The sequence below is a fragment of the Pseudoliparis swirei genome, chromosome 23, assembly GCF_029220125.1.
Source record: "Pseudoliparis swirei isolate HS2019 ecotype Mariana Trench chromosome 23, NWPU_hadal_v1, whole genome shotgun sequence".
NCBI lineage: Eukaryota > Metazoa > Chordata > Actinopteri > Perciformes > Liparidae > Pseudoliparis > Pseudoliparis swirei.
The window spans coordinates 2,984,959-3,006,287 of NC_079410.1; the positions used below are offsets into that span (position 1 = coordinate 2,984,959).

The following is a 21,329-nucleotide window of genomic DNA, read 5'->3' on the forward strand; positions in this document are numbered from 1 at the left end:
GGCGGCCTCGGTGACCCCGACGCGACGCTAATGAAGGTCACCGGGGCGGTTAGTTCTGAGAACAATTCAGTCTTCACTGAATGTATAAAAAACTGCTTCTTTGTCTTCCCACTGGTGGCAATATTACACCAAAGACTCAGTGTTTACATCCAGAGGAGCCAGAGGTCAAAGGTCAGAGGTCAGAGGTTGTTACATAACTGGGTATCTTTTTGGCAGGCTCAAGATGAACCTTCTGCCGTCTTATTTTGTTTATTTGACATTTAAAACATTTAAATAGCAGGAAAAAATATTAGGTGAACTTTTAAGTCTTATTTTCTAAATATTCTTTAAACTAAAATGGTGGAAATCGAATTCAGGAGCTCCCGGCAAGACGCTTTATGTTTATTTATAAACTTTTAGAGTTGCAGACGTCCCTCTACCTCACAAACCTGCCGTCCATCAGCATCCAGGGCCAGAGGAATAAAAGGAATACTAAAGAGGAATTCCACAAGTAGCTTGTTGCCGTTTGAGAATCTGTATTTTTAGCTCCTCCCGACACAAGAGCAGGAATGTTGGCGCTCGGCAGGAGGCGGCAAACCGGATTAATTGTCCGGCCGACCGTTTGTCCCCAAACACACAAGGAGAGTTCTGAGGAACTCGGACGACTTTGTTGTGACGCAGTGAAGCACGAGGGACGTGACGTGTGACATTCCTGAGCCGAGAGTTCTTGTTTCATAACATCCGAGTTATCGTCATGGATAGTGGATTTCATGAGCACTATTGGGCTTTTACTTTGAAAGTCTTGCTCTGAGAAAATAACTCCCAAAAAAATTCAACCCTTTAAATATTAGGTTGTTTATATATTGACTTAGTTTTGCCGAAGAAAATAAAATAAAAATATTGAATTATTTTTTTAATTTTACTTTTGGGCTTTTACTTTGAAAATCTTGCTCTGAGAAAATAACTATATTTAAAAAATCTAACCCTTTAATTATTAGGTTGTTTATATATTTACGTTGTTTTGACGTTAAAAAAAATACAAATATTAAATTAGTTGCTTTTACTTTGAAAATCTTGTTGAGAAATGAGACTATAAAATATATTTTTTTTAACCCTTTAAATGTTAGGTTGTTTACATATTTATGTTCTTTTGACGAAGAAGAAAAAAATACAAATAATGAATTACTTTCTTTTCACTATTGGGCTTTTACTTTATAAATCTTGCACTGAGAAAATAAAAATAAATAGAAATCGTACTCTTTAAATGTTTGATTGTTTACGAATGGTTTTGACGAAGAAAAAAAAAAAATACAAATATATATATTAGGGCTGTCAATCGATTAAAAAAAATTAACTAATTAATCGCACATTTTGAAATTGCGATTAATTAATTGCGATTAATCGCGATTAATTGCGATTAATCGCAATTAAAAGTTAAAAGTTAAAAGTTCATTCTTTTTAAAGACCAAACTTCACACAGAGCTGTGTTTCAAAGAGGCTCCTACCTATAAAGTGCCAGCGAGGTATTTAATATTGTGGATGATAAATTGTTTCTTCAGTGAAACATCAGATTAGTAAAAAAAAAGAAGTAGGCCTATATTGAGACCCCATTGGTCCTGTCATCTTTAACGCTGAACAACAGCAGAACCAGTGGCCTTGGTAAACTGACTGACATTCAAATATGTCCTGTTCACCCTCTGGAGGCTGGGGGCATTTTATCCATTTTACAAACATTTTTAAATTCACCTTTTAAAGGCATTTGCATGTGACACACCCCCACGTGTTATACATCAACCATTCCAGAACAATCTCAGCTCTATTCAATGAGGCTCAGGTGTCCTGGTGCCGTGTTCTCTGCTCTCTGACTGACAGGCTGCTATAGAGCCTCGCCGTGAGGTGGGAGGTCCTTTATGATTTACTGAGTGTTCATTGGTTGTTTTTTTCCCAAAATGTTGACAGACAAACGGATTGACAAATCACGGTGAAGGTTTCGTGTGACGAGTTCTCTCCGCGCCGCGTCCCCCGACAAGTCGCCCCTCCGTTCCTCTGTGTATCAGAGGGGGAGACGGGAGGAAGGAGGAGCAGGAGGAAACCCGACTGATTCATCCACGAGTTAAACTGATTTCTGATCCTTATTTTCGCGGAAAAATAATTGTTTTAAAAACGGAAACAGTGTTAAACCGTACTGCCGCGGTTTGACACTCGGTTTGAGTGTAAAAACTTCAACGAACACCGGAAGTAAACAAAGTTGCGTTAATTGCGTTAAAATATTTTAGTGCGTTAACGCGGCCAAATTAATCGCATAGATTAACGCGTTAACGCTGACAGCCCTAATATATATATATATTTTTAACAGTCCTATAAATTGTGACATCTGTCAAAAGGTCTGAATGAGAAATAAAAAGGTAAACAAAGCTCAAAGTCACCAGGACGCAGCCATCTTGAGATCTGCTGCTGTTCTTACTGGCAGGCCAACACCGCCCCCTTGTGGAGGCGAGAGGAACTACAGAAGCAAAAAAAAAAAAATGAAACAAAAAAAGGGGTGCTTTAAATTAATTTATTTGTTTTTAAAAAGAAAAGAAGAAAAAAAGCATTTCTCCACTGAAGCAGAACAAACATCACATTTTTTTCCTTTACTATTGTTTTGGAACGTGTACAATCAGAAAATAAACACTCGCCAGGTCGCCGGAACAGAGTAAATTAATCAAGCAAAACGGTAGTGGAGGGCGCCAACACCACAACGTCAACACAGCCGCGAGGTACGAAGAGGAGGAGATAGGTAGGAAGTAAAGAATAAGAATAATGAAAACAAACATTTAATCAAGTGCAGGTGGTTTGGACAAAGCAGGTATCTTTTCCCTTTTCTTTTTTTCTTCCTCCGTTCAATTTACAGTTAACGACTCCTCTGCTGTCGGACACATGCAAGGTCAAAGGTCAACATCTGGAACTACACATGGAGAGATTTCATATGCTTATAATCGGTTATCTGTGCAAGTATTAAAAATATGACGGTAATAACTAAGCAAATTTCATATGGATATGTCAGAACGAGGGGAAACGATTATTAAGAAATAAAAACTTCAACAGTTTCACCAAACAGAAAAAAATAAAGTCCACAGTAAAAAAATGTTTTTAAAAAAATAAAAAGAAGTGAGATTTCTCTAACTTTAGTTGCCGAAATGTCGCCGACCTCATTATTTTCTCGTACGCTTTTCTTTCTCAATTAAATTAGTATTTCTCCTCTAAGTGAAAATACATGTGAACGAAAAAAGAAAAAGAAAAAAGATCCTAAGCTCCACGAAATACTGCAAGTCCACGTCCAGGAAGGAGTCCGGAGAGAGGCTAGCTGCCAGGGCGCCGACACGGCGGCTCCCAGTTCATCCCAAACTCAGCGCCGCTTTGAAAGCTTTCTTTCTTTTATCTTCTCGCCATTTTTTTAATACAGTTTTTTAAATTTAATATAGTTTGAAACAATTTGGATGCTCGTCGTCTGCGTCTCGACCGGAGAGGATGCTGCTGCTGGAGGCTCCCCGTCTGCTCCGAGGTAGATGCGACAGAAGAAGAAGAAAGATGGCGGCCAGGTCCCCCCCCCCACCGCTGGACCACTCAGAGGTCAAAAGGTCAGCTCTTACGGGTTAGTCGTTGTTAAGGCTTCCTGTGGTCTTGGTTTCTAGTCACTCTCCTGGTTCAGTGGCTCACGGAGGAGGATGGCGAGGAAGAGGGACCTTTTCAAGTTCATCTTCGTCCCATTTCTTTAAATTTGTTCTCGACCCACATTCCAGTCTTTTAAAGGGGGTGGGGGCTTTGGGGGGTGTTATTTATTATTTTTTTCTTCTTGCGACCGCTCTAGAAACAGAAAAGTGTAAAAAAAAATGAAGGAACAAAAATTAGAAAACCAGTATCCTCTCCCTGTTTGGCACCTCTGGGAGTCAAGTGGTGGGAGGAGGAGGAGGAGGAGGAGGGACGAGGTGGTGGGGGGGGGGGGCGGTTGTGTGTTGCGTGGCGGTGCAGGCTAGTTGAGGCCCGAGCCGTTAGCCGCCGCCTCGTCCTCCGGCTTGACGCGCTTGGCGTCCGGCTGCTCGCTGGCCGGCTGGTCCCCGTTGTGGCGTTTGGTGGGGAGGGAGGCGGAGGCCGAGGCGTGGACCGCCAGCAGGTGGAGGGGGCTCGCCACGGCTGGAGGGCGGAGAGAAGACGGGTTAGCGGGCAACAAACCGCCAATCGGTTCAATGAACAGGAAGTGACCATATGTGAACCCGAGAGGAGCGAGGCAGAGACCTGTCAATCAACTGTAGCCCCGCCCCTAAAGCATCCCCTGCTTTATGGTCTGTCTGACTCTAAATGACCATAAAGTATAAATGATGACATCATGCTGTCTAGAAGAAGACTTGAAACTAGAGACTGAGACATAAACTCATGTTTACAATGTTTACTGAGGGAAAACATCAAGAGAAGCAGAGTCACTACATAGACTTCTACACATTATATATTTATATAAAATATATTATAAATAAATATGTATATATATATTTTATATAAATATATACATATACACATATATATATTAAATAAATATATGCATATAAATAATATATTTTTATATTATATTTTGTATTATTTATATATATACACACACACACACATATAACATAATTATATATATATGTTATATCAATATATTGTTTTAATATATATATAAAAAATATATACACATAAAATAATTATCTATATATATAATTTTTTTTTAGTGCTGTGAAAAATAACGCGTTAACTCAGTTAATCCAATTACAGGTTTAACTAGTTTTTTTTTTTAACGCATTTAACGCATGCGCAGAATGAGCTTCCAATCCGTCTGTTGTTGGTCGTCGGGACGAAATAAAAGTCACTTGCAAAATGAGCTTCCAATCCACCACTTCAATCTGAACTCTGTCCGCTCTCATGCAGACGGTCTGTTCATCGGTAATGATCCTTCCGCAGGTTCACCTCCGGAAACCTTGTTACGACTTTTACTTCCTGTAGATCAGGGTCTCAACACGTCGATCGCGACCTGCCAGTCGATCGCGGCGTAGTGTTGGTAGATCGCATGACATTAAAGAGATTGGCCCGCCCCCTGACATGTTCTCTAGAGCACGTCTTTGTTCTTTTATTAAACTAAACGTCTGTTGTTGATCGTATCTCCACAGCAGCATGTCATCTCTGTCTCTTCGCGTTGCGTTAACACTTATCGATCTCCGTCTCGCGCGCCACAGAGCTCCGTGCGCGCGCATCGGGACCGAGCAAAAAAAGAGTCACTTGTCAATCTGTCCACCTTTAGATTGTATCATGGTGGAGTTAATGGTTGACAAACAAGAGAAAAATGCTCTGTTTAACCCTCCTGTTACCTTTACATTTACGAACATATTTTACCCTCGGGGTCAATTTGACCCCAGCAATTAAAACCTCCAGAAAATTATTTGAATTAATATTGCTTCCCAAGTTTAAGTGTGAGGTACTTTATGTTTGTTTGTTGACTACCTAAATAGCCCTTTAAATAAATAAAAAAGTTTATATTTCTGATATGTTATGACACAGTGAAAAACAGCCTGGGGTCAAATTGACCCCAAAGAACACCGACATTAAACATTGAATGGGGTCAAATTGACCCGAAAGGTAACAGGAGGGTTAAACATTCTGTTTAGGATGAAGATGTATTAATGTTCCATATGGAAGAAAACTGCTAAATAACTGCTGAGTTGCAGCACCATTGTATAGAAGAATGTATAAATGTATATATCCGTCTTTTGTCATAAATCTCTATGTTCTCACAAAATATACCGAGAATATCGGTAATATGTGATTAATCATGATTAATCCACAAAAACCTGTGATTAATCCGATTAAAAATTGTAATCGTTTCACAGCCCTAATTTTTTTATATATATATATATACACACACACACACACATATAACATAATTATATATATATGTTATATCAATATATTGTTAATATATATATAAAATATATACACATAAAATAATTATCTATATATATTATATTTTTTAATTATTATTTATATATTTCTGACATCTTTCCAACGAGCCTTGAGGAACCACTTCCTCCACGAAGACGTCCGATCAAAGTTAAGTCAACGCCTCTTCACTGCGTATAAAGGAGTATTTAAAGCGTGACTCCACCTGCTCGGGGCCCCGCTGAGGCCCCGTGGATGGCGGTGGTGATGCTGTGGGTGCCGTTCTGCGTGATGGCCTTGATGGGCAGCTGGTGCTGCCCGATGGGCGCCTGCTGCAGGATGGTGACCGTCTGCAGGCCGCCGCCGCCGGGCTGGGAGCTCTGGATGATGCGACTGGAGCCGCCTATAGAGGCGATGCTGGGGACCGCCTCCACTTTCACTGAGGGGGGAGAACGCATTTACATCGAGAGGGAATAAACGTTTCCATGGACATGAACGCCTTCTCCTTTCTTTCTCTGCCTGCAGGGATTTATTAGAGCTACAGATAAAAACTAAAATACATTTACGTGGATTTTCTTATTCATTTTTCAATCAGATAATATTGATTTGGCACCGATATATTACTACTTCTTTATTTCACCTTTTTCCCTACAATGCATTTCCTTACATCACTAAAATTAAGCTTGTAAATAAAACACTAAAAAGCTATAGATTAAAATGTATATATATATATAGAAATAATATACATTATAATATATATTTTATATATATTATAATGTATATTATTATATATATTTTTAAATATATATTCTATAGAACATATATTTTATAATATATATTATGAAATATATATTATATATACACACACATATATAAAATAACATATATAAAATATGTAAATAAAATGTATTATATTAAATATATATATATTATTTTTCTATTACATAAAAAAATTTATATATATATATATACACACACGTTTTATTTAATAATAGTATCAATAAAAGAAAAACATTTTCAAATAAAAAAATCTGAAATAATACTTTCAGTTTCAGTTCTCAAGTAAACAAGAACTGGTCAAATCATTGGATGCCAACTGCCACCGGACGGCAACATTTCCCAGCATGCCGCTCACCTTTGAGCCCCGTGTGCTCGCCGTTCTCCCGCGGCTCGCCCTTGATGATGGCCACCTGCTGGGCGATGACGGTGGCGCCGAGGGACCCGACGGGGATCTGCTGCAGCACGTGCACCGTCTGGATGGTGGGCTGGGAGATGCTGGTGCTCACCGGGGACGCCATGGTGTAGGTCACGGGCTTGATGCTCTGAGGTAACTGGCGCTGGACCGCTATGAGGACCGGCTGGTGGTTCACAGGCGAGCCTGGGGCGGAGACACGGGGACGGAGGCGTCGTTAGACACGCCGCGTGCCTCTGGGAGAGACCTGTCAATCACCGGGTAGCCCCGCCCTTAAACAGGGCTCACACACGGGGACCAATGGGTGTCCAGGACTTTAAAAACAAACGTTTAGTGAAGCGTCCGTGAAAAGTGAGAACGTGTCATATTTAAACTAACGAGAAGTCCAGAGCATAGAGGAGGGAGAGAGAGAGAGGGATAGTGAGAGAGGAAGGGAGAGGAGGAGGGAGGGATAGAGGAAGAGGAGGAGGAGATAGGGAAAGAGAGGGAGAGGAGGAGGAGATAGGGAAAGAGAGAGAGGAAGGGAGAGAGAGAAAAAGGAAGAGGGGGGGGGGGGGGAGAGAAGAGGAAGAGAGGGGGGAGAAAGAGGGTCCATGATTTTTCCAAAACTTTGGGATTTTTCCCAGGACTTTTCCACACCTGATAAGACCCATTTGAAATTCCAGGACTTTTCCAAGTTTTCTGTCAATCACCTTTAGCCCCGCCTCCAAAGCATCCCCTGCTTTACGGTCTTTCTGACCGTGATGAATCATTTATAAAGACTCAGACCTCGTACCTGTCGTGTTTTGTGCAAAGCGTGCTTCCTGGATGACCGCCAGTTTGGGCTGGACCACCGTGGCGGCGGCGGGCGGGGGGGCGGGGGCCGAGGAGATCTCCAGCTCCAGGGGGACCGGGGAGCCCTCTCGCGACAGGCTGTCGGGGGTCTGGACGCCACTGGAGTGAGCGGAGAGGACCCCCGAGTGACTGGGGGACGCCGGGGCGCTCCTGGGGGAGGTGGGGGAGGAGAGAGACGGGTTAACGCTCCAATAGGTAAGTTATGCAACGTTCTCATGATGCGTTCACGTGTAATCTGGTAAAACGTAGTGTTGGTGATGAACTAGAATAAATCCAGATGAATTATGAAACGCTCCAAGCTCATTATTAAAGAATTACTATGAAAAATACTGTCTTTCATTTTAAAAAAATTTAAAAAAGAAATTAGAAAATATATATATATTTTTTAATTTTTTATTATTATTATTATTTATATATATATATATATTTAGTTAGTTACCACGATGAGGCATTAAAAAAAAAATTATAAAAAATAAAAAAAAGATTATCAAATTGAGAATGTTCTTAATGTGTACTGTACCTTTAAATGTAGTTCAGATTTAAAAAAAAATGCTTTTTAAAAATGTTTCTAAAATTATTTGCAACTCCAACGATGCAAAACAAATACAGTAACGGTGCTTAAGAACTCTAATTATTGACAGAGAGGAGGCGGTCAGAACCCAGACCTGGAGGAGAGGGGTCCGTGGGGGGTCCTGAAGCAGGGGACTCCCCGGGGCCTTCGTTTCCTGAAGGCCTGCTCGATCAGCTTGCCCTCCGAGGACGGGTCTATCCTCCAGAAGGAGCCTTTGCCAGGCTCCTCCTGCGACCTCGCCACCTTGATGAAGTAGCGGTTCAGCGACAGGTTGTGGCGGATCGAGTTCTGAGGAGAGACGTCGACACGTTGAGGCGCGGTGAGGTCACACGGGAACAACATGGCGACGCGGTCACGGCTTCAAATGTCACTTTCATGTAAACAAAGTGCTTCTCAACGACATCACGTCCAGAAGGAAAGACAACGGGTCCTTAGTGCAGAACAACGGGGCATATTGGGTTATATATTTATATAAATTACAACATAATCAAACTTTGTCCTGGACTTTTTCCCTAATTGTTCACCAACTAGGGACGGGACGATCTTATTATTATTATGTAAATATATAATAAATACATATATATGTAATAAATATATTTATTATGAATATATATCTAATAAATATATACAGTACATCTATATATTCATTATATATATATAAAATAAATAAATATTTATTATAATTATATAGATATATTAAATATTAATAAATCAAATAAAAAACGAGTATTAATAAAAATATTATAATATGTATAATATATTATTATATCAATATAAATATAAATTATACAAAATAATATGTGCAATTGTAATAATTTGGGGGATAGTTTAAAAAAAGAACATGCTTTTCCATCCGACAGGCGGGTTTCGGCGCTTGGAGGTTTTTCTCACGGCGGTTTCTCTGCCGAACACGGACTCACCTGCCAGCCCTTGTCTGCGGTCCTGTAGTACGGGTAGTTCTTTGTGATGTGATTGTAGATTCCATTCAGTGTGAGCTGCTTGTCCTGAGCCAGCGTGATGGCCTGGACGATCAGCTGTGCGTAGGAGTACGGGGGCTTGGAGTCGTCCTGCGGGGCAGAGGTTGTGGAAACAAGCCGGTCAGATGGCGGTTTCATTCCAGAGCCCCGAGAAGACGTCTTCAAACGTCATGCCCGCCACTCTCAAAGGGTCCGAATGCATGCGGACGACGAACACGATGTTTTCCATACAATGTAAAACCTCCTCTCACCTTGGGACTGTCCCCTCCGGAGGCGTCTTTGTCGTTCTCCGGCTGCGAGTTGTCGTTCATGAGCTGCAGCTCCGCGGAGCTCACCATGCGGCCGCCCATCCGGTAGCCCGACGAGCCGGCGCCCCGCGGGCTGGACGGGCACGAGTTGGCGGCGCTGCAACGCACAACAGGGAGACGGTCAAGAAACTTCAGTCAGAAGATCGGGACATCGGGATGTTTCTGTGGCCTCCGATCATGTGACTTTGTGAACAACCAATCAGTGTTTGGACCAACAGGAGGAGAGCTAGTAACGCTAGCTAGTAACATTATCTAGTAACATTATCTAGTAACGTTAGCTAGTAACATTAACTAGTAACGTTAGCTAGTAATGTTGGCAGCACCGCTAACTGAGAACCAGCGGAGGTTTACTTCAGTTACGTGGTGATGATGCGTTCAGGCTCCGCTCAGGGAAAAGGAGTGTCGGCTGAAGGTAAATTATAAAACACTCATGGTGCGTTCAGGTGTAATCTAGTGAAACGTAGTGCTGGTGATGAACTGGAATAAATCCAGATGATATGAAATAGATATTAGAGATGAATCATGACGCTCATTATTAAAGTACTATTAAAAAAATACTGTCTTTTATTCGGTTGTTTTTATAAAGAAATAATTAACTATAAATGACTTTAACAAAGTAAAAACATTTAAAATCTGCTGATGTTGGAGCGGTTGAAATTATATTTGGGAGATCTGACTGAATATGGACCATAAACGATCGGCATGTAAAAGTCATGTTTGGCACTGATCCGACCCGTGACTGATGATCCGCTTTAAGAACCGCGGTGTGTGTGTGTGTGTGTTGGGGGGGGGGCTTAAGTCGTGGGAGGATTTCCATGTTCAAGGCGCCTCTGAGGAGACGTCTGTGAACCCAAAACCAAACCCCAAAAGAAGGGACGTGCGCTCCACCTGCCGCCGTCACGGCGACGGGTCGCCCGACGACTCGTTTCCATCCCGTAACCTCGGCGACGGGAAGGAGCCATCTGGCTGGAGATCAGGAGCTGAGGGTCTGAGATGGAGGCGCCGCCCTCTGAGCCCTGCAGCCTCTGAACTAAGCCTAAGATGATCACCGTGGAGGGGCCGCGTCAAGGTCGGCCGCCACCTCAAGGTCAACCAGGGCACAACAAAGCCCCCCCCCCAATTATATATACACAATCAGACATATAATATATTATAAATATTTATTATAAAAATTAAAATATATATATTGATATAAATATATATATATGTAATATATATATATATTCATTATAAAATAAATATATATATATATATTCATTATAAAATAAATATATATAAATATATTCATTATAAAATAAATATATATAAATTTATATCAATATATATAAAGATATATATGTATACATTATATATTTACTCTATATATATAATAAATGTATTATATATAGTGTCACATTAGAGTTAAAAACAGCTGTTTAGGGTCAAGAGAAATTAACAATAGAGCCTGATTTAAAAAAATTATTATTATTATTATGTGACAGGGTGTCTACAGGAATAAACCAGTGAAATTTAAGACTTTTTAAGACCACGTCGAAATAAAATTTAAGACCTAACTTACGATGGAAATATACATTAATCTAAATAAACTAATTCAAAGTAAACACACTGATGTCTGTTTAAAATTAACAGTATGGTGTAATGCAAAAGGATAACACAAATGTCATTGCTGTTGTAAATTATATTTATTAATACATTTTCAGAACATTTAAGTCCCATGAACAAATGCTTATATCAAGTAAATATATTTTAAAAATACAGGCAACATAGTTCCTTTTGAACAAAAAAATCTATAAAATAACATAAATAACTATTCCAGCTGCTTTTAAAATGCAAATTCATTTACATAATAGAATGTATGTGTGTGTGTGTTCTTATGTCTCTATGTGATGGATGTTTGTGCACAGGTTCATGTCTACTCCTGAGCTTTTGTGAATATACTAGGAAAACAATCCTTTTCAAACTGTATTAATATAAAAACTTCCAGTTGACATTTGGTCCATTCTCCTGGAAAAAAGAAAGAAAAAAGGCAGACATTAGCCAAACAACAGTCACCACATCTCTTCATGACACCACCACTTCAGATTAATGTCAGACTGGATCAATATGAATGAAAACTATTTTTACAAATTAAGCAACGTGAGCCATCTCTTGAGCCTAGTGAACACTATGTAGACATATTGACAGGTAAACACCACTCTACTACCATTCTAAAACTATTTTTAATTAGTCTAATTAATGTGTAGTGCGCCTATGCATAGCGGTTATTAACTTGACACACGAGTAAAGCTTAACTATATGAAACACATACTCATATACATGAGGATAGTTAATACATATATTTATGTTAGACTTACTTTGAGGTGCTGAAGTAGGTCCTGGTGTCATGGCCCATGAGCTCCAGAGGATCCTGACGGGACGTGGTCATTTCACCAATAACGCACATGAAGTCCAGCTGTCTGCTCGCGGTGGTCTGGTCCAGAGACTCGTGGAACAGAATGAAGAACACGGCGCCCTGTTGGACTTCGGTGATGAGCTCTTTGTTGCAAGGCGCTGGATTTCCTCCGGTGACCTCCAGCGTTTGTAGCGTTGACGTCGTTGCTGGCGGCGGAGCAGCAGCTAGCCCCGCGGGCTGCTGGCGGCCTTCGCTAGTCTCTGTGCTTCTTGCTCTGCTCGTGAGATTCCACCGCTGGAAAGTCTCCCGACACATAACGCAGCTTCAGAAGCATTTCACCGACCGTGACCAGAAACATTCGTTCTTTTCAAGCCGTTGTTGAACTTGCATCCTGCCATGTTTTCTAAAGTAGCCGATGCTTCACGTTGTCGGGGATGGGACCGAATACGCGGGGCCCCTTTAAGAGAAGGGGCGTGGCCCCGGTGACACCAGAGACACCGCAGAGCGACCGGAGCAAACTACGGACCTGGCGGAACAGATTGCCTCATATTCGTAATGACATGACACCCAAAAAAATTTAAGACCAATCCAATCTGAATTTAAGACTTTTTAAGACTTTTTAAGGCCTTATTTTTAGGAAAAGCAATTTAAGACTTTTAAAGACTTTTTAAGGACCCGCGGACACCCTGTGTGAGAAAGACACGATGTTGCTTTCTTATTTATTTACTCATTCATTCTTTATTCATAATTACCGTATTTAAGTTTGTTTTTTGCGGATCCGTCCTTTCTGTGATGCAATAAAAATGATGTTTCTTAATAAACACGTCGGGTTGCAGCATATTTTAGTGCCACTTTAAGCGTTTTGAGCCCGTTTGATCACCTTTATGCAGCTAGAGGTAATTTAAACGCCCCATGAGCTGCGGAGGCGTTACCTGATGGTGCCGGTGGGCGACGGCAGCGGGCTCATGAGGTGAGCGATGTTGTCTGGAATGTTGATGGTCAGCGGGGCGATCAGCGGCTGCACCGGCTTCACCGGGGACTCGGGGGCGTCGCGCTTCCCCTTCTTCCCGCTGGACAGGGCCGTGAACGTGATCTTGATGTTTGTGCTGGGGAACCTGAAAGTGCACCTGCAAAGACAACACACACATCATTTAAATAAAGCTGCTGCTAGTTATCTTTTTTAGGGTGTTTTTCTTTCTCCCTGTCGTCTCGAGTTTCACTCAAATGTATTTTTTGTGCAGAATAAAACCGTTTCCCAGCCATGAGAAATGAAGAAAAACAAAACAATCATATGTATATAGAACTATTTGATGTACATGTTTTTTTTAAATCTTTTAGAAAGCATGTACATGTGAAATAGTTTAATTTAGTTCAAAGGTTAATTCGGGGCGGGATTTTAAATGAGACCTGAAAAATCATGAAATATCGCAATTTGAAGCTTTTTCTGACAGAAGGCTTCGTCACACATGACGCGTTCAAGGACCGTCGGAAAGATGAAAATCTGACGATTACTATGTTTGTATGAAAACGGGCGTAAAGCCTCGGCACCGCGTCAACATGCACGTCGCTTAAAAGTGAGCCGATTGACAAGAGACATTATTATATATATATATATACATACACACACACACATAAATACATATATACATGTGTATAATAACAGATGACTTTAACCCATTCCTGTTGTTGCTTCTCCATTAAAAAAACTACAACGACCAGGGGAACGGACTCTGGACGCCGCCAACAGAAACCGATGCGTGGAGGATTCCTCCTCATCAAATGTATGTCGTGCACTCGATGAAGACGAGGACACTTTGCTCGTGTTCCTCGTCAGGAGCGGCCGGACACCTCGCTGAGGAGGGATCCTTAAATAACATCAGAGCACTTCTCACAATCTAAAAATATAAATGATCAAAGATGGCATAAACAATCCCGTTACAGCTCACCGTTGAATTGTTTAAATATAGATTCACAACAACAGTCACCCAGCAGCGCCAATAATGAAGGGAATATAGAATAAAGGGGAATATAGAATAAAGGGGAATATAGAATAATAAAAAGGGAACATAGAATAATAAAAGGGAATCTAGTGCCGATAAATACCAACTCTTCCTCCACATAGACGCAACCGAGCGGCAGATCACCGTCCGGCTGCTCGTTTAATCTAAAAATGTCCCAGAAATGAATTCCACAACGATATAAAACACACGTGGAGCGGCGATGTTCTGCATTTTTTTGCACATTTGAAAGACAAACCGTTGGATGGAGGGGAAGAGAAGAGTTTGAAGAGCGTCAACACTATAAAAAAGGCTTCTTAAATACCATATATTCACACATCTAGGGAGCCCGCGGAGCTTCATTTCGCCAAAAAGCTTCACTTAGAACTGATAAATTAGAGATGTTTAATTATCCGAGCTAGGCCGCGGGGGGGGGGGGGGGCGTCCGTGTTGTCGAGCCTCCACCTCAAAGCATCCACCCATCCACCCATCCATCCACTCATCCATTCATCCAAGCCTCTTTATTGACCCTATTTTCTCTCCCTATGAACAATGAGGCCCCCGAAAAACACACATACAAAACGCACAGTTGCTCCGCTGCTAAGCTGCGAGGACGGAAACAAACAAAGCTTGTTTTCCCGAGTGGGAAAGAGAGAAAACGTTCCCTTGATTTTACCCCCCCCCAAAAGAATGTAACCAAAGGAGACGGCAAGACAGGAAGAGCACCAACTTGGGAGAGGATCTGCAGGGTGTGGGAAAGGGGGAGGAGGGAGGGAGGGAGGGAGAGAGAGAAGTGAAGGCCGATGATTCTTTCTTGTTTACGTCACCGGAGAGGAATCTCTGGAATACAACAGACAACCTCGCGAGCTGTCAATCTGCTTCTCTGGCTGGGGGGGGGTGATGTCAGCGAGTCTTACTCATGGAGGCCCGTGATTAAAAGCTCTTTGGTGGATCAATAAGACGACTGTAATGCATCGGTATGCGCGCATGAAGAATTTCATTCAACTCTTAAAAAAAACTAAACGTCTTCGCCTGCAGGTGATTTTTTTTTCTTCTTCTGTAAACATAATAATATGCAAAAGTCAAAACAAGCTTCTTTTTTTTTACGGCTTCGTGCAGAACAAACAAGTGGTTGCACATCTGAGGGATTGCACAATAGCCAGAGAGCATTGTGGGAAGTCTGGCCCGCGTTAGCAGGTCGGTCTGCATCACAAGTTGCTTTAGTTGAATCAAGTGAAGACGCGCCGAGATCTCTAATGAATCCACGTCCCGACACGGCTGGTTTCTGCACGGCCACGAAACCGAAACAAAGACATAACAATGGAAAAGAGAAAAGGAGAAAATGGTAACAACTAAAAATAGTTAGAATAATTGTGTATTAACTTATTTAGTAATTATTGGAATAACCTCAGTTAGTTGTACTCAGATTAATTTGGTTTATATGGATATAAAACTGGTAAATCTTCTTTATTTGAGAAGTTGCCTGTCGTGATGCCTGTTGATTAAATTGTAATTGTTATTATTGACTTTTCCTTAACTTTTAACAAAAGAAAACAAAGATATAACAATGTAAAAAAGAGAAAATGAGAAGATGGTTGACAACTGAAAAGGTTTAGAACAATTGTGTATTAACTTATTTAGTAATTAATAGAATAACCTCAGTCAGTTCTACTCAGATTAATTTGGTTTATATGGATATAAAACCGGTAAATCTTCACATAAGAGTTGCCCGTTATGATGCCTGATTAGTTTCCTGTTGATTAAATTATAATTGTTATTATTGACTTGACCAAAACAAAGACATAACAATGGAAAAGAGAAAAGGAGCGGATGTTAACAACTAAAAATGGTGAGAATAAGTGTGTATTAACTTATTTAGTAATTAATAGAATACCCGTGTGAGTTCCACTTAAACAGTAAGAAAAACTCAGATTAATTTGGTTTACAGGGATATAAAACCAGTAAATCTTGGCATACGAGTTGCCCGTTATGATGCCTGATTAGTTTCCTGTTGATTAAATGATAATTATTATCCTGACTTATTAACTTTATGTGACTTTTACAACCCTTTCCTAAAGTTTAAGAACAGTACAATTGTGTATTAACTTCCTGCCCATCAGCATCATAATTAATAGAATAACCGTAATAATGTATTCCAACCTAACAGTAAGAAAAACGTATATTAATTTGGGATATAAAACAAGTAAATCTCCCCATTTGAGAAGTTGCCTGATAGTTTCCTGGTGATTAAATTATAATTATTATCCTGGTGCAACCTGACTTATTATTAACTGTGTGTGACTTCTAAAACCCATTCCTAAAGTTGAAGAACATTACACTTCGTCATAACTCCATCTGCGTGATGCATGTTGCTTGAGGAGCGTCACAACAACCGCTCGCGCTGCAGGCCACCAGCTTGCACGACGTGGCTTTCCCAAAACCTCCACGAGCAAAAAGAAAAAATCCCTTTTCTTCACTTTTAGTGGAGAATTTCACATCCGACGTTATTAATGGAAACACGACCGGCTCGCGTGACTTCGGCTTCCCGGGAATCGGGGCTGCGACGCTCCCGCTCGCCGCGCCGCTGTGCGCCGGCAGGGCGGGGACCGGGAGCCGGTTTGTTTACGTTTAGGGGTCGAGGAGAAGCCTCCATTCACAACTACACGGGGAGCTAACAGGCTAGCTGTAGCTAGCATGTTTGCATGACAACATGGGGAGGGGTGAATGTTTACACGCTCGCGAGGCATACTTTGACGTGGGGGGAGGGGGGGTGTTTACACCGTTTTGCAAAACAAAAACATGTCAACAAAAGATGTCGGCTTTCGGGGAGAGGATACGGGAGTTCTTGCTAACATGCTAAAACACGTGGTCCCTTCTCGACCCTGCTGGGCAATAAAAAAAACCAAAAAAATGTTGTTGACTACTTCATGTCGGCTCGCGCGCGCGCACATGCGAGGGGCAATGCGTGTGTGCGTGTGTGCGTGTGTGCGTGCGTCTCGGCGGTTACACTCACATTCGCGGTAGTTGCAGGGGGGGGGCGCCCCGGCGGAGGAACACTCCGTCCACGAACACCCCGTTTTTGCCGAGGCACCGCAGGTAGAAGTCGCCGCTGCCGGCGCCGCCGTCGTCGCTGGCGGTGAAGATCTCCAGATGCCTCCGCGAGATGAAGCTCGAGTGGCCCATGCTCACGTCCACGGAGCCCTGCGACGAGTTCCGGCCGATGGTCACCGAGCGCTTCTTCATCATGTACTCGAATTCGCGGCCCTCGAGCCGGGCGACCGGCCCAGAATATCCGCTCACCACGGCCATGTTCTGGGGAAGATGAGGAGAGGGAGGAGGGTGGTGGTGGCGGTGCGTGGGGGAGGTTTGAGGTCTCCTTAAAACGCCTAAAAATATGGGGCGGGGGGGGAAACCAAAGAAAAGACACACCGGTCGGCGTGTCGGACGCCCGACTGTGGCCCGACGGAGGCGTGTGAAATATAAATAATCAAAAAAAGAGGGGCATCGAATTCAAAACAGGAATTTTAGAGGGGAACATGCGAGGCCGAGGGACAGCGGCTCCGACCCACCGCCGAGAGAAAGGGGAGCGGAGCGGGCCAACCGCACGGAGCGAGGGGCGGATGTGGTTTGAGTGACGGGCGCGCTCCGCCAATGGGAAGAGCCCGGGGTGAGCGAGAGGCGGGCCGCCGCGCCCCGCAACCAATCACAAGCGAGAACTAATCTGAGGACACAGTCAAGGTCGGTTGGCGGGTAGTAATACGCGCATATGCCTTTTTTTTCTACACACACACAGGAAAAGGAGTGGAGCAAACCGGTTTACACGTGCAAATCAGTCCCGATAACCACTACATTGAAATGGAATCGATGAGCTATGACGATGCATCGACGTTATTTAATATTCACGCGTTCACAACCAATAAGTATTATTGTATTGCAGGTTCCATCTTTCCCCCGTTCAGCTTCTCTCCACGTCGGTAAAAAGACAGAGTGCATGCTGGTCCTCCGGCTCCACTACGGGGTCCATGCCGGGTTTTGCACGTGGCTCCCTTTGCAGCATCTTGTTCGCTGTGTTTTTTAAATGATCCTCGTTAGTGATCAGTACCAACACATATCTTTATTGTGTGTTATTATTTATGCCACCACAGCCTGATCCGGTCCACGTGACGCTGCGGGGCTGCAATCCCGGGCTCGTCCCGCATGAGGCCTCGTTATCATCCGGGTGAGTGACCCTGCCATCTGCAGGCCACTTGTAAACAGTGAAGGGGAGAGGGGGGGGGGGGTATTTTGCCAGATACAATTTGTTTTGGTTTTGTTGCCATGTGACTTTTTAAATATATTTTTGCCATGTGCTTTTTAAAATACTTTTTTGCCATATATTACTTTTAAAATATTTATTTGCCATATATTACTTTTTTATATTGTTTGCCATTTATGACTTTTTATACTTTTTTGCCATTTATGACTTTTTAGCCATATTATGACTTTTTTATACTTTTTTGCAATATGTGACTTTTTATGTTTTTTGATATATATCATTTTTTATATTTTTTGCCTTATATGACTTTTTAAAAACTTTTTGCCATATTATGACTTTTTTTACTTTTTTGCCATATTATGACTTTTTTAATACTTTTTTTTCCATATGTGACTTTTTTTATATTTGTTTGCCATATATGACTTTTTGTATTTGTTCAACAAACTAGGACTTTTTTAATTCTTTGACATACACTACCGTTCAAAAGTTTGGGATCACCCAGACAATTTTGTGTTTTCCATGAAAACTCACTTTTATTTATGAAATGAGTTGCAAAATGTATAGAAAATATAGTCAAGACATTGACAAGGTTAGAAATAATGATTTATATTTGAAGTATACATTTTTTTCTTCAAACTTTGCTTTAGTCAAAGAATGCTCCTTTTGCAGCCATTGCAGCATTGCAGACCTTTGGCATTCTAGCTGTTAATTTGTTGAGGTAATCTGTTGAAATGTCACCCCACGCTTCCTGAAGCACCTGCCACAAGTTGGATTGGCTTGATGGGCACTTCTTGCGGACCATACGGTCAAGCTGCTCCCACAACAGCTCAATGGTTGAGATCTGGTGACTGGCCACTCCATTACAGACAGCAGCTGCCTGCTTCTTCCCTCAATAGTTCTTGCACAATGTGGAGGTGTGCTTTGGGTCATTGTCCTGTTGGAGGAGGACATTGGCTCCAATCAAGCGCTGCCCACAGGGTATGGCATGGCGTTGCAAAATGGAGTGATAGCCTTCCTTATTTAAAATCCCTTTTACCTGGTACAAATCTCCCACTTTACCAGCACCAAAGCAGCCCCAGACCATCACATTACCTCCACCATGCTTGACAGATGGTGTCAGGCACTCTTCCTGCATCTTTTCACCTGTTCTGCGTCTCACAAATGTTCTTCTGTGTGATCCAAACACCTCAAACTTGGATTCATCTGTCCAGAACACCTTTTCCAATCTTCCTCTGTCCAATGCCTGTGTTCTTTTGCCCATACCAATCTTTTCTTTTTATTGGCCAGTCTCAGATATGGCTTTTTCTTTGCCACTCTGCCTAGAAGGCCAGCATCCCGAGTCGCCTCTTCACTGTCGGCGTTGACACTGGCGTTTTGCGGGTACCATTTAAAGAAGCTGCCAGTTGAGGACCTGTGAGGCGTCTATTTCTCAAACTAGAGACTCTAATGTACTTGTCTTCTTGCTGAGTTGTGCACGGGGCCTCCACTTCTCTTTCTGCTCTGGTTAGAGCCCGTTTGTGCTGTTCTCTGAAGGAGTAGTACACACCGCTGTAGGAAATTTTCAGTTTCTTTGAAATTTCTGCATGGAATAGCCTTCATTACTAAGAACAAGAATAGACTGGCGAGTTTCACAGGAAACTTCTTTTTTCTGGCCATTTTGAGAGTCTTATCGAACCCACAAATGTGATGCTCCAGATAATCAACTAGCTCAAAGGAAGGCCAGTTTTATAGCTTCTCTCATCAGCAAAACAGTTTTCAGCTGTGCTAACATAATTGCACAAGGGTTTTCAAGGGTTTTCTAATCATCCATTAGTCTTCTAAGGCGATTAGCAAACACAATGTACCATTAGAACACTGGAGTGATAGTTGATGGAAATGGGCCTCTATACACCTCTGGAGATATTTCATTAGAAACCAGACGTTTCCACCTAGAATAGTCATTTACCACATTAACAATGTATAGAGTGTATTTCTGATTGATTTAATGTTATCTTCATTGAAAAAAACAGTGCTTTTCTTTGAAAAATAAGGAAATTTCTAAGTGATCCCAAACTTTTGAACGGTAGTGTACGTAGACTTTTTAAAAAACTTTTTTTACATAGTATGAATTTTATAATTTGTTCTGATATACTATGACTTTTTAATATATTTTTTGATATACTGTGATTATGATAAAAACAAAAGCTTTCCACAATAAAAAAGCAGAACTGTATTAAATTAATTGATGACAGTTGAAGTTGTTAACTTTAACCACTAGAGGGCGACATGCACCATCACAAGAGATGACGTCATGCTTCACCAGCCATTTTAAGCTTTTAAGTGAAGAATAATAAAAACGTTATCACTTAAAGTCTGACAACATTTCTCTATTCATCAATAACAGGTGCACTGTATGTAAAAGTTCTTTCTACTTGTATTATATATATTATATATATTTATATTTATTGGCTTCATCCTCTCCACTGCTGTGGGACTAATACATTAATAATTTATTGTGCAGTAGCAGCTTAATGAGACACTTCTTTAACTGATAACACTTCACACCTCATTGATTGCTTCATTTAACGGATCCATTTGATAGTTTATAAATATCTGATCATATTTATAACAGGATTAAATAATGAAGTCTGAAGTTTCAAAGATAACGTGACTTATTTATTTATAGACTGTGTTGTTGTGGTATTTTATTTTGTATTTCTTGGAGGTTTTCAACGTATAATTTTTTCAACAGAATATTTTTCCTTGTATCTTCACGTTTATATTTGGATTCTCGGTTTTTCTAGTAATATTTTAACATTTACATATAAACTATCTGTGTTTCTAGTAGTATTTTTACATTTATATTTGGATTCTCTATGTTTCTAGTAGTATTTTAACA

General features: G+C 41.3%; 1 protein-coding gene and 1 long non-coding RNA gene across 2 annotated transcripts; both read right to left on the minus strand.

Annotated features, from left to right (window-relative positions):
• Nucleotides 1–2,522: 2,522 nt before the first annotated feature.
• On the minus strand, nt 2,523–17,589 carry foxk2b (forkhead box K2b). Its single transcript, XM_056406712.1, has 9 exons — nt 17,210–17,589; nt 13,132–13,326; nt 9,751–9,904; nt 9,443–9,589; nt 8,617–8,810; nt 7,893–8,101; nt 7,061–7,303; nt 6,152–6,364; nt 2,523–4,152 (listed from the first exon to the last, which is right to left on the minus strand). Exons 1-9 carry the CDS (start codon nt 17,503–17,505, stop codon nt 3,992–3,994), a joined length of 1,812 nt encoding a protein of 603 aa, XP_056262687.1. The 5' UTR covers nt 17,506–17,589; the 3' UTR covers nt 2,523–3,991.
• On the minus strand, nt 11,471–13,124 carry LOC130188412 (uncharacterized). Its single transcript, XR_008830616.1, has 2 exons — nt 12,162–13,124; nt 11,471–11,811 (listed from the first exon to the last, which is right to left on the minus strand). It is a non-coding gene; the product is annotated as an uncharacterized LOC130188412 (long non-coding RNA).
• Nucleotides 17,590–21,329: the final 3,740 nt, after the last annotated feature.

Coding starts and splice junctions, on each gene's coding strand:
- foxk2b (XM_056406712.1), bottom strand. CDS start 17,505: ATGGCCGTGGTGAGCGGATATTCTGGGCCGGTCGCCCGGCTCGAGGGC. Junction 8,811..9,442: donor CCGCAGACAAGGGCTGGCAG/GTGAGTCCGTGT, acceptor GTCTCTCCTCAG/AACTCGATCCGCCACAACCT. Junction 8,102..8,616: donor CACGGACCCCTCTCCTCCAG/GTCTGGGTTCTG, acceptor CACCTCCCCCAG/GAGCGCCCCGGCGTCCCCCA.